At 49.9% G+C, this 13,937-nt stretch overlaps 1 protein-coding gene across 1 annotated transcript; it reads right to left on the minus strand.

Annotated features, from left to right (window-relative positions):
- Nucleotides 1–939: 939 nt before the first annotated feature.
- Nucleotides 940–7,598, minus strand: Cnn2 (calponin 2). Its single transcript, XM_048459772.3, has 7 exons — nt 7,445–7,598; nt 5,141–5,262; nt 4,097–4,163; nt 3,872–4,009; nt 3,419–3,535; nt 3,008–3,154; nt 940–1,903 (listed from the first exon to the last, which is right to left on the minus strand). Exons 1-7 carry the CDS (start codon nt 7,505–7,507, stop codon nt 1,637–1,639), a joined length of 921 nt encoding a protein of 306 aa, XP_048315729.2. The 5' UTR covers nt 7,508–7,598; the 3' UTR covers nt 940–1,636.
- Between the last annotated feature and the right edge of the window lie 6,339 nt (nt 7,599–13,937).

Raw genomic sequence — 13,937 nt, forward strand, 5'->3', positions numbered from 1 at the left:
AGGACCTCCAAGAGTTTAGACCTCAAAAAGGCTGCTCGCCCCTACAGGGGAATCCTCTGTCTCCTCTGCCCAGGGACTCTTTCTTACTTTTTTTTTTTTTTATTATGTATACAGCGTTCTGTCTGCGTGTATCCCTGTGGGCCAGAAGAGGGTGCTGGATCTCATTACAGATGGTTGTGAGCCATGATGTGGTTACTGGGAATTGAACTCAGGACCTCTGGAAGAGCATCCAGTGCCCTTAACCTGGAGAGCCATCTCTCCAGCCCCCAAGGACTCTTTATTAAATATTTATTTGAGACTGGCTCATACCTTGCTAGCCCTGACAGGCCTGGAAATGACTGTGGACCAGGCTGGCCTTGAACTCAGAGGAGGTTTCCTCTGTGCTGGCGTTAACGGCGTGTGCCACCATGAGTGACCTTTATTTTTAATTTGTTTATTGGGGTAGGACGCATGCGTGCCTGGCACATCTGTGGAGGTCAAAGGACAACTTCCTGGAGTCTGTTCTTGCCTTCCATCTTGTGGGGCCAACCTTTTACCTCGATGCAGCTCCCCAGTCCCTAGCCAGGATTTTTACACGCAGCCTCCACGGGCTCATTAGAACCTGGAAGCGGCCCAATATTTTAAGATTAGAATTAATAGTTGCCCAATTTTGAGCAAAAATCCCCAGATGTTTCCCACTCTTGGAAAAAAAAATATTTGGTTTATTTCACAAAACCAGAATGAGTATGGAGAGGAGGATCCACCCAGCTCTGAAGTCCCTGGCTTTAGAGTCGTAGTTTTGAGGATGTATTGGAGTTAGAGGGAGCCGGTGAAGGACACAGCCTCTTCTTCCACCTTAGCCCTGACCTTAAATCATTTATTCAACTGGGTCTCAGTTTCTCCTCCTTACCCCTGCTTCTACACGGCCCCCCTCGGTCATCACCAACTTCAGGAATACCCTTTACTCTTAGAAACGGAGGTTTTTATTGGCTTTGGTCCACACAGGTATTTCACATTATCCGGCAGAGGCCCCTGTGGGTCAGGTGCAGCACTTCTGGACGCAGGGGTGGAGTCCAGCACGGCTAATCAGCCCAGTGCAGGAGGAGCGGGAGCGGGGAGGTGGAAACCCAGAGGAATCTGGGGACCTTGGAACAGCAAATGCAGTACCTCAGAATGCCTGCAGTATTTAGGGCCCAGGTGCACCCCCATACCTTAGGGGGAACAACCAAAACACAAAAGCCCTGTTTCTTTTCACTGAGACTGCTGCAGTCTCCATGGGTCACGCACCACCAACTGAAGAGAGGAGGAAACCAGAACTCTTTGGGTTTAGGCTCTTCCAGAGCCTTCTGAGAAATCTACAACTGGCTACTCTATCAAGTACCCCCATGTTGCTTACTGGGTGGGTCCATCCTGGGAAGGAAGCAAGGCATTACAGGTGAGGAGGGGCACAGAGAATGCAGACCTCTCCTCTCAGCCCTCAGGAAGCCGAGGCAGGAGGATTGCAGTAAGTTCCAGGCCAGAGAGGGCCACAAAGTGTGGCCCGGTTTCAAAAAACAAAACAACACAACGAAAACGAAAACACATAAAATAAAACAAAACAAACAACAAAAAAACCCACGCAGGGATGCTGATATGGGGAGCCAGCACCCTTGGGTGTTCAGTAACCCGCCTCCTCCTGGCAGTATGCCAGGTACTCAGGGCCCTCGCCATGGCTGTCACCCCCAACAGGTGCCCCATCTGCTGCTGGGCCCTGTGGGCAATACTTGGGGTCGTAGATCTGCCGCCCCAGCCCGAAGACCTGGCCGCTCTGGTTGGCGCCCTGCGTGTAACCCATCTGCAGAGACATGGAGGAATTGTCACACTTGTCGGTGCCCAGCTTGGTGTCATAGATGTGCCTCCGGGTCCCTGGGGCCGTCATGCCCACCTGGAGATAGGAGAGAGGGGCTCAGAAAGGGGACCCCCAATTCCCTCAATATACCAGCAGTTCCCTACAAGATTTCCAAAGCTTAGCTACAACCTTTTGTTTTTATTCTATTTTTTTTTTTAGTTATTGATTGGTTTTTTTGAGACAGGGTTTCTCTGTGTAACAGTCCTGGCTGTCCGGGAATTCGCTCTGTAGACCAGGCTGGACCCAAACTCACTATGTAGCCAAAGATGACCTTGAACTCCTGATCCCCTTGCCTCCACTTTCTGAGTCCTAGGACAATGGGAGCATGACGCTTTGTGCCATGCTTGGGACAGAAGCCAAAGTCTCATGCATGGTAGCAAAATGCAATACACACTCAGCCTCATCCTGGCCCTGGAAACCCTGGCAAAAGGAGGCTGAGACAAGAGGATTGCTGAGAGCTCAAGACTATAGGCTACATAGTCAGGCCCTATCTCAAACTCAACCCTTTGCACAAAAATAAAATAAATCAGACTTTTTCACCACCTATAAGCACCAGCACCCCACTTTCTCCTTGTCCCCCCCCCCCACCTGGAACAGAGACTTCCCCAAAACCTCAGGGACACAGGCAACAGCTTAGATGGGGGTGGACACTTGGGAGAAACTGAGGCACAGAGTAGGGCTGTCACGTCCGAAAGTGATGTGGGAGGTCCTTCTGTCTGTATTGCTTTTATTGGTTAATGAATAAAGAAATTAATTTGGTCTATAGCAAGGCAGAACTTAGCTAGGCAGGGAAAACTAAGCTGAATGCTGGGAGAAAGAAGGCAGAGTCAAGAAGAAGCTTTGGAGCCAAAACTTTGCCAGTAAGTCACAGCCACATGGTGATACACAGATTAATGGAGATGGGTTAGTTTAAGATGTAAGAGTTAGTCAGAAATATGCTTAAGTTATTGGTCAAACAGTATTGCACATAATACGGTTTCTGTGCGATTATTTCAACTCTGAGCAGCCGGGAACAAACGACTGGCCTCCTACAACACGAAAGCACACACAGTGAGAAAGTCACAGAGTGGAGGCTACCCTGAGGCAGGGGACAAACAGCCGGACAGGGGTTACAGCCTGGGTGCCTGGGGCAGGACCCACCTGACTGGCACACTTATTGGTGCCCATCTGGAGGCTGATGGTGCAGTGATCCATGGGAGGCAGGATGTGGTTCTTGGGGTCATAGAGATGTCGTCGGGTACCATAGGCTGTCATGCCAGACTGGCTGGCACATTTGTTGGTGCCCATCTGCAGGGGAAATGAGGGGGTTAGGGTGTGGACGCCAGCCTTCTCAGCCTTCCTGACGCTGCAACCTTCAATACAGTTCCTCATGTTGTGGGGACTAAGCCCATCGTAACATTAGTTTCGCTGCTAATTCATAGCTGCGGTTTTGCTGCTGTTAGGAATCGCAATGTAAATATCTGATACGCGACCCCTGTGAAGGGCTCTTTCAGGCCCGCAGGGGCCGTGACCCACAGGCTGACCTTTGGTGCTGTCTAGGGTGATTCCTACCTGCAGCCCAATGACACACTGGCCGGCCTTCATGGTGGCATCATCAAAGTTCCTCTGCTGTTTCTCTGAGTATTTGACCCCGATGTCCACACCGCTCTGCAGCCCCTTGGTCTTGGCCTGGGCGGGGGTGAAGGGAGCCGGGGACCCTCAATCCAGGTCAGTGGATACAACGCCCCAGAAATACATCCAACACAATCCCCACAGGCGTCTGTTCCCCTTCGGACCTGAGCCATCTGTCCAAGCCCCACACAGGGACTCCTCCTTGATCCTCACACCCTTATCTCTTCACGTGCTGTTCCCCCAGCCTAACCACCGCTCTACCAAGCTTTCCAATTCCTCTCTCCTCTCCGCCTCCCACATCAGACAGTGACTCTTAGGAGGTCCGGCCTATGTTTGTCTGGTTCACCTTGCTGTGTGACTCTGGGCTGCCCACTAACCCTCTCTGGACCTTACCTTTCCCGCCAGCGCGAGCAGAGACACTTGCACCTGCGTCATGTTCCCGCTCTCAAACAGGTCATTGGCCTCAAACAGGTCCACGGGGTTCATGCCATAGCCAACCATGGCCTTGATGAAGTTGGAGAGGTTTTCTAGCTGGGAGGAGGCAGGGAAGGGCGGTGAGCCATGCTGTACACATGGGCTGGGTGGGGCACCCCCACTGTCTATTGGCCAGCTCTTTACCTGGTGCCAGTTCTGCATAGAGCGGTTGATCTTGGGGATGGAGCCCGGCTGGAGGTTGTTCATGAGTCTGGGAAGAAATGACCCAGGACCCCCCATTGGCTTTCTGACCTCAGCACGCTCACACTTTCCCAGGCCACCTCACAGCCTCTACCCAGCCTCAGTTTCCCTTCAGTCACCAAATAAAGCTGCCAATGATGGATGCTAGGAATAGAATATTGAACCATGGGATTTGGGGGAAATCTAAGAATTTTGACTTTAGTTTCTTTCCACACGTGCAACTGTGGAATATATGAATGACAGATGCACAGCATGCAACATGGAGAAACTTCCAGAAGTGTTATCTGCTGAAGGGGAAAGAGAAGGCCGAGGGAAGGATAGCTCACAGCACGGAGTATGCAGAGAATGCAACAGTACAAGGAAACATTAGACAGGGACAGAGAAATTCGGTTAGGGAATACAATACTGCAGAAAATGACAAGGGGCCAGAAAGAGGGCTCAGAGGTCAGGGTGATTGTCACTGTTCCAGGCCCTAGGTTCAGTTCCCAGCACTCATGTCAGGTGACTCATAGCCAGCTCCAGGGATCATAGCGCCTCCTCCTGGCCTCTGCAGCAAGTGCACTCATGTACATCATATACTCACAGGGCACACAGGCCCAATCTCTCTTGCGTGTGCACACACACGCGCGCACACACACACAAACTCAGAAGTAAAACTGAAACAAACCCTAAATAAAATAAAATAAGGTAAGATCAATAGCTGGGTGGTGGTGGCACACGCCTTTAATCCCAGCACTCAGGAGGCGGAGACAGGAGGATCTCTGCGAGCACAAGTCCAGCCTGGACTAGAGCATGAGTTCCAGGACAGACTTCAAAGCTAGAGAAACTCTGTCCCCAAAAATAAAAACAACTAACAAAAACAAACACATAAATAAAGACAAGAAATACGCCAAGAGAATGAAAACCCAAAGAGAGACTATGCAATAAGACAAGAAAAAGAAAAGAAAAAACCAGAACTGCACAAGCTGTGTGCATGTGAGCACTCACGTGCACAAGATGACCCCGTCTTTCAGGCCCTTCTGGAAGTCGGGGCCAATGGAGAGGCCCGTGAGTCCTTCAATCCAGCTGCGGAGTTCTGCTTCCTTCTGGGGGTCATATTTGGAGAGGAGCTGAGAAGCAAAGAGCATGTGGCTGAGCTGGGGCGTGGACGCACCCTGCAAAGCTCTCAGACAGTAGGAGAAGGGACAGAGGATCTCAGGTAGTCCGGGCTGGACGTGAATCACTGAACCAATCCTCCTGCCTCCACCTCCCCAGGCCTGGGGTGACACTTGTGTGCAGCTGGGAAGTGCCTGGGATGCAGCCTGAGCCAGCACTCGGCCAGCAAAGCTACACCAGCAGCCAGATGCCTGCTGCTGAGCGCTTCCTATCTGCCGGGGCTTTGACCTCTGACCTGAGGACAGCTTCCAGAAGGTCCTCCACTGGCATGATAGAGGCCTGTTATTTGTCATGGCTAAGCAATATTCCAGCCAGTAGGCCACCCCAGGAAGACTGTCTCCACATGACCTCTGAGCTTTCCCCCAGACACACCCACTCCCACAGGCTCACACCTGCCTACCCCTGCAGCATCTCAGGCCTGGACAGGCAGGGATCCAGCCAGGAGCCTGGCTGCCCACCTCACGGGAGGAATAGGTTCTCCAGTGGACTAGAAGGCCTGACTCCTGCCATGTAGAGGACCACAGTGGGTTCTAGGCTCTCTGGGTCTCAGTTCTCCGTTTTTTATTTTCTGTTTGCTTTGTTGGGATGCGGTTTCTCTGTGTAGCCCTGGCTGTCCTAGAACTCACTTTGTATACTAGGCTGGCCTCAAACTCAGAGATCCGCCTGCTTCTGCTTCCAGAGGGCTGGGATTAAAGGTGTGCACCACCACCCACAGGGCTTCCCTTCCCCATTGCCTTTTTAAACCCTTTGAAGTGGGATTAGCTGCTCACAGGGGAAAAAAAGGCCTTGGGGGCGGGGAGCAGCTGATCCCACCTGCAGGAGTGGCCCAGTCCTGCAGGAATGAGCAGGGGCTGGGCCTGGATGCCAGGCATGCCAGGTCCAGCTGGGCCATGTCCCTAGAGGCTCTGAGAACCAAGGAAGGGGGCAGAGTCCCAGTCCCAAGCGCTGTGGCCACCTCCCTCCCCGGCAGCACATTCCAGCCCGCTGGCCACAAACTACCAGGAATGCGGTGGCCTCCCGGTCTAAATCAGGACCAGCTGTTCCCCAGTGGCCAGGGCCCTCAACCGGACTGAACAAAGCCCTACGGGATATGAGGGCGGTCAGCAGGGTAAACTGAGACACATGGGTCAGGCACAATGGTCTCTGGGGCTCCCCTCCCAGTGGAAGGTGCGACCCTTTGTGACCCCAGCAGGCTGGTTGGGGCCATTCCTCGTCCCAGCTCCACAGTCTGCCAGAGATGGAAGGAATCTCCGACCTCAGTCCCTATGTAGTCCCCAGGTACTGCCCTGTCCCCCTCGCCCCACCCAGCTCCTGACTGCTCCATCCTCGGCGCTCTCCTCAATCTCTCTCACTTCCTCTGTTCCAGGGAGGTGTCCAGCTCCCTGCTCCCCGCAGGAATCAATCAGGGCCCTCGGACCCGCAGCCCGGGGTGGGAACTGAGACAGCAGCTTGTCCCGGTCGCAGGTGCGCCGGGCTGGTAGCTTCAGCATGCCCAGGCGGGTGGCCCGGCTTTGCTGACTGTGAAACCCGCATTCTCAGGTGCCAGGCGGGTGTGCGGGAGCGGGTCTACCCGGAAGGCGAGCCCAGTGTCCCGTCCGTCCCCCCATTCATCAGATCAGGACTCCTTGCTGTGTGTCGGTCCCTCGGACACTGCTGACTTCGATGTCCCGCTGTGCCTGAGACCCCCCCACACCGTGAGCCCTCCCCCAGGTGTGCGTGGGGAGTCCCAGGAGAGGAGAGGGGAGCCACACCCTGTTAAGAAGGCCCCGGTCCCGCCCCCTTCCCGTCCCCAACTTAACGGCTCGAGGGGGGGAGAAAGGGAAGTGCTGGCAGGTGCTGAAGGGGGTCGCGGGGGTCGCTCCTCCCGGACTCCCGCCCGCCCGCCCTCTCCGGGGTCTTGCTTACATCCTTCCAGGAGCTCGGGACGCGAAAGACCCCCGGGGTGGGGGTGCGGGATGTCCGGGGGCGGGGCTGCAGGAGCACCCCGGGTGCAGAGAAGTGGGGTGCCCCTCCCAGACCGCACAGCCCCCCGTTTACCCGAGCGCCCCCAGCCTTCGGGGGTCGGAGCAAAGCCACCCCGCTCGCGTCGGTGCGCTCCAGGCTGCGCCCCGCGCCGGTGCGCCCGCGCCCACTCACCCGGTTCCTGACCTCGGCCGAGAGCCCGTAGGACGGGCCCTTGTTGAACTGCGTGGAGCTCATGGCGGGACCGACGGACCCGGCGCGGGACGGGCGGACCTAGGGACCGGCTGCGGGCGGACGGTCCGGGACAGAGCCGAGCGCCGCCCCCGCCGCCCATTGGCTGGCGGAGCAAATGTCCTTATAAGGCGTGGAAGCGCCGAATTCCTGTGGTCGCCACTTCCTGAGCCCCCCTCGGCCGCCGGGGACCCCCCCTCCCGACGGAGCCACCCAGCATCCCCGCCGGGCGGGAGGGGCCCCCGCCGCTCCCTCTGGAGTTACGGGAAACTGAGGCAGCGAGGGGTAGTATGGGCTTCCTACCTACTCCCCACCCCGTACCATAGTGAGAGGAAACTGTTGGGTGGGACGCCAAACCCTAAAGTCTGGAGTGGGAGCCCCTCTCTGCCACTACAGACGCCTACCAGCTTGTATCCTTCCCGACTGTCTCTTAGTGAAGGGATGTACACAGGAATCAGGGCAGGCTAATTCAGAGGAGGAGGCCATGGGAGCTAGGGCATTGACGGATGAGTAGGAGTTTCTCAGTCCAAAATGAAAGAGCTTTCTGGTAGAATAAAGGGTGCAAAAATATGAAGGGTAGGAGAAAACTAAAAGACCGAGGCGTTGGTTAGGGAGGGGTTGCGGGAAGAGCCTGTGAGTTGAGGCTGAGGGTTGCTGGCCCTCTTGTGAGGGTAGGGCAGAGGGTAAGGTCATGTGATGGCCTGGGGACAGGGTTGGTACACAGTGGGCTTTCAGTAAGTGCTTGAGCTCACCCTGAGTCTACACGGGAGTCAGTAAATGAAGTCAGGTGTGGTGGTGCCTGCCGGTTCGCCCAGGGCTGGGAGACGGGGCTCCAGCTTCAGGAGTTCAAGGTCATTGTTGTCCAACCTGGGCCACGTGAGGCCCCGCGTCAAAACAAACACAACTAATATCAGTCCCTCTATGGGGCTGTCCATTCCTGAGGGACCCCAGAATGCACACAGACAGACCCGAAGGTCTCAAAGAACACTCTCTACGTGACCTGAGTAAGAGTTGCAGACATCTGACGAACCTCTGGATCCTGCGCTGTGTGACAAGCCCTCCCTCTCAGGGCCTGAGTTTGCGCACTGGATGTAAGCTAGCTCTGAGCTGCAGACGGCGCAGGTTGCTGAGACCAGCAGTGCTGTGTGCAGAGTACCCGGCCAGGCTCAGCGGGGGACGGATAGGATAGCCTCACCCAGGTTCTCTGTGTAAGGAGCCAATGATCTGACCACCGAACAGACCTCTCTCCTGCCCGCCCTCTCTGCCCCTTCCCTTCTTCCCCCATCTCCAGGGCACTCCACTCACCTCCCACACATACTGAAAATAAATCTTTAAAAAACTGAACAAAACAGGTGTAGTTAGAGAAGATGCCAGGTCAAAACCACCTGTAACTCCAGCTCCAGGGGACCCGATGCCCCTTGGGGCTCCTGTGGGTAACACACTTACAAGGCACACAGACAAGAATGTTTGTTATTTGTTTTGTTTTTTGAGACACGTTTTCTTTGCCCTGGAAATCCCTTTGTAGACCAGGCTGGCTTCAGACTCACAGGGATGGACCTGCCTCTGCCTCCTGAGTGCTAGGATTAAAAGTGTGTGCAACCACCACCACATGGTAAGCCCATAAAATTTTTAATTTAATTTTGGTTTTGTTTATTGGGTTTAGTTTTTTGAGACAGGATTTCTCTGTGTATCTTTGGAGTCTGTCCTAGAACTAGCTCTTGTAGACCAGGCTGGCCTTGAACTCACAGAAATCTGCCTGCCTCTGCCTTCCAAGTGCAGGGACTAAAGGCATGCACCACCACTGCCTGGCTTTTATGTTGTTTTTAGGCAGGGTCTCACTACATATCCTTGCTGGCCTGGAATGCTGGAATTAAAGGCATGCCAAAACTTTTAAATTTAAAAAAGGAGTAAATCGCCCATCAAAATCCCAGCAAAATTCTTCAAAGACCTTGAGAGAACGGTACTCAACTTCATTTGGAAAAGCAAAAAACCCAGGTTAGCCAAAACAATCTTCTGCAATAAAAGAACCTCTGGAGGCATCACAATCCCTGACTTCAAATTCTACTACAGAGCTTCAATACTGAAAACAGCCTGGTATTGGCATAAGAACAGACAGCAGGACCAATGGAACCAAATAGAAGACCTGGATATTAATCGGCACATGTTCAAACACCTGATAATTGATAAAGAAGCAAAAAATATCAAATGGAAGAAAGAAAGCATATTTAACAAATGGTGCTAGCATAGCTGGATATCAACATGTAGAAAAATGAAAATAGACCCATATCTATCACCATGCACAAAACTCAAGTCCAAATGGATCAAAGACCTCAACATAAAGCCAGCCACACTGAACCTTATAGAAGAGAAAGTGGGAAGTACACTTGAACGCATTGCCACAGGTAACCACTTCCTAAATAGAACCCCAGCAGCACAGACACTGAGAGAAACAATAAATAAATGGGACCTCCTGAAACTGAAAAGCTTCTGTAAGGCAAAGGACATGGTCAACAAGACAAAGCAACAGCCTTCAGAATGGGAAAAGATCTTCACCAACCCCACATTGGACAGAGGTCTGATCTCTGAAATATACAAAGAACTCAAGAAATTGGACACCAAAAGATTACATAATCCAATAAAAAAATGGAGTACAGACCTAAACAGAGAACTCTCAACAGAGGAATCTAAAATGGCTGAAAGACACTTAAGGAAATGTTCAACATCCTTAGTCATCAGAGAAATGCAAATCAAAACAACTCTGAGATTCCATCTTATACCTGTAAGAATGGCCAAGATCAAAAACACTGATGACAATTATGCTGGAGAGGTTGTGGGGAAAAGGGAACACTCCTGCATTGCTGGTGGGAATGCAAGCTGGTACAACCCCTTTGGATGTCAGTGTGGCGATTTCTCAGAAAATTAGGAAACAACCTTCCTCAAGACCCAGTAATACCACTTTTGGGTATGTATCCAAAGGATGCTCAATCGTGCCACAAGGACATGTGCTCAACAATGTTCATAGCAGCTTTGTTTGTCATAGCCAGAACCCGGAAACAACGTAAATGCCCCTCGATTGAAGAATGGATAAGGAAAATGTGGTACATTTACACAATGGAGTACTACACAGCAGAAAAAAAATAATGACAGCTTGAATTTGCAGGAAAATAGATGGACCTAAAAAACATCATTTTGAGTGAGGTAACCCAGACACAGAAAGACAATTATCACATATACTCACTCATAGGTGGTTTTTAAACATAAAGCAAAGAAAACCAGCCTATAAACCACAATTCCAGAGAACTTAGACAACAATGCGGACATTAAGAGAGACTTACATAGATCTAATCTACATGGGAAATAGAAAGTATAAAAAGACAAGATCTCCTGAGTAAATTGGGAGCATGGGGACCTTGGGGGAGGATTAAAGGGGGGAGGGGAGAGGTAGGGAGGGGAGCAGAGAAAAATATAGAGCTCAATAAATATCAATAAAAAATGAGTAAATCAATCTGGCTTTACCCATTTCTTTCTCTTTCTTTTAAGATTTATTTATTTATTATATATACAGTATTCTGTCTGTGTATATGTCTGCAGGCCAGAAGATGACATCAGATCTCATTACAGACGGTTATGAACCACCATGTAGTTGCTGGGAATTGAACTCAAGACATCTGGAAGAACACACCATGCTCTTAACCACTGAGCCATCTCACCAGTTCCTCCATTTCTTTTTTATTTAATTTTAAATTTTATTTTGTAAATTGTTTTTATTGAGCTATATATTTTCCTGGCTTCCCTCTCCCCTCCCCTTCTCCCCTCCCCCATGATCCCTATGCTGCCACTGTACTCGGGAGATCTTGTCTTTTTCTACTTCCCATGTAGATTAGATCCATGTATATGTCTTTAAGGGTCCTCTTTGTTGTCTAGGTTCTCTGGAATTGTGAATTGTAGGCTAATTTTTCTTGCTTTATGTCTAAAAGCCACTTATGAGTGAGTACATATTCTATTTGTCTTTCTGGGTCTGGGTCACTGCTGTGGGACAAGGGTCTTCTGCCCTGTAAGGATTTGTCACTTGTATTGCTTTAGTACAACGCTGACTGGCAGTAGCCAGGCAGGAAGTCCAGGCGGGGAAATGAGAACAGGAGACTTCTGGGGAGAGGAAAGGCCGAGTCTGCAGTCCTCACAGAGGAAGAAAGATGAGAAATCCTCACTGATAAAAGGTACCAAGCCACGTAGCTAACGCAGACGAGAACTGTGGGCTAATTTAAGATGTAAGAGTTAATAAGAAGTCAACCAGTTTATAATTAATGTAGACCTCCGTGTGTTTTTCTTTGGGACTGAATGATTGCGGAACCGGGCAGGATGGAAACCTTTGTCAATAGGTTACCTCACTCAATATGATATTTTCTAGCTCCATCTATTTGCCTGCAAATTTTAAGATGTCATCATTTTTTCTGCTGTGTAGTACTCCATTGTGTAAATGTACCACATTTTCTTATCCATTCTTCAATCGAGGAGCATTTACGTTGTTTCCGGGTTCTGGCTATGACAAACAAAGCTGCTATGGACATAGTTGAGCACATGTCCTTGTGGCACGATTGAGCATCCTTTGGTTATATACCCAAAAGTGGTATTGCTGGGTCTTGAGGATGATTGTCTCCTAATTTTCTGAGAAATCGCCACACTGACATCCAAAGGGGTTGTACCAGCTTGCATTCCCACCAGCAATGCAGGAGTGTTCCCTTTTCCCCACAACCTCTCCAGCATAATTGTCATCAGTGTTTTTGATCTTGGCCATTCTTACAGGTGTAAGATGGAATCTCAGAGTTGTTTTGATTTGCATTTCTCTGATGACTAAGGATGTTGAACATTTCCTTAAGTGTCTTTCAGCCATTTTAGATTCCTCTGTTGAGAGTTCTCTGTTTAGGTCTGTACTCCATTTTTTTTATTGGATTATGTAATCTTTTGGTGTCCAATTTCTTGAGTTCTTTGTATATTTCAGAGATCAGACCTCTGTCCAATGTGGGGTTGGTGAAGATCTTTTCCCATTCTGAAGGCTGTTGCTTTGTCTTGTTGACCATGTCCTTTGCCTTACAGAAGCTTTTCAGTTTCAGGAGGTCTCATTTATTTATTGTTTCTCTCAGTGTCTGTGCTGCTGGGGTTCTATTTAGGAAGTGGTTACCTGTGGCAATGCGTTCAAGTGTACTTCCCACTTTCTCTTCTATAAGGTTCAGTGTGGCTGGCTTTATTTGAGGTCTTTGATCCATTCGGACTTGAGTTTTGTGCATGGTGATAGATATGGGTCTATTTTCATTTTTCTACATGTTGACATCCAGCTATGCTAGCACCATTTGTTAAATATGCTTTCTTTCTTCCATTTGATATTTTTTTGCTTCTTTGTCAAATATCAGGTGTTTGAAGATGTGTGGATTGATATCCAGGTCTTCTATTCTGTTTCATTGGTCCTCCTGTCTGTTTTTATGCCAATACCAGGCTGTTTTCAGTACTGTGACTCTGTAGTAGAGTTTGAAGTCAGGGATTGTGATGCTGCTAGAGCTTCTTTTATTGTACAGGATTGTTTTGGCTATCCTGGGTTTTTTTGGTTTTCCATATGAAATTGAGTACCGTTCTTTGAGGTCTTTGAAGAATTTTGCTGGGATTTTGATGGGCATTGCATTGAATCTGTAGATTGCTTTTGGTAAGATTGCCATTTTTACTGTTAATCCTTCCTATTTAAGAACATGGGCGATCTTTCCATTGTCCGGTATCGTCTTCGATTTCTTTCTTCTAAGATTTAACGTTCTTTTTTTTTTTTTAAAGATTTATTTATTAAGTATACAGTGGTCTGCCTGCATATGTCCCTGCAGGACAGAAGAGGGCAGGATATTTCATTACAGACGGTTGTGAGCCACCATGTGGTTGCTGGGAATTGAACTCAGTACCTTTGGAAGTACAGCCAGTGCTCTTAACCTTTGAGCCATCTGTCCAGCCCCGAGATTTAACGTTCTTGTCATACAGGTTTGTTTGGTTAAAGTTACTCCAAGGTATGTATGTTATTTGTGGCTATTGTGAAGGGTGATGTTTCTCTGATTTCTTTCTCAACTCATTTATCATCTGTATAAAGGAGGGCTGGTTTTTTTTGAGTTACTCTTTTATCCTGCTACACTACTACTGAAGTTCACCCAGTTCTTAGCAGGGGCTGGACTTGAACTGAAGTGCTGTGTGTATTTTGAAGCTATTGCCACATCTCTGTTCTCATCCAGGAGTGAGACCAGGCACTCCCTCCTTCTGTCCACCCCTGAGCTCAGACTAACTTTCCGGACATTGAAGTCGTTGGATTTAAAAAAAAAAAAAATCAAACAAGGAGCAACACCATTCCACACCTGCTGTAACGTTTGCCACGCTCAAACCCCACCACTGCTGCCCAATGACCGACGAT

This window comes from Myodes glareolus, chromosome 8 (assembly GCF_982192425.1).
Source record: "Myodes glareolus chromosome 8, mMyoGla1.1, whole genome shotgun sequence".
NCBI classification, from domain to species: domain Eukaryota; kingdom Metazoa; phylum Chordata; class Mammalia; order Rodentia; family Cricetidae; genus Myodes; species Myodes glareolus.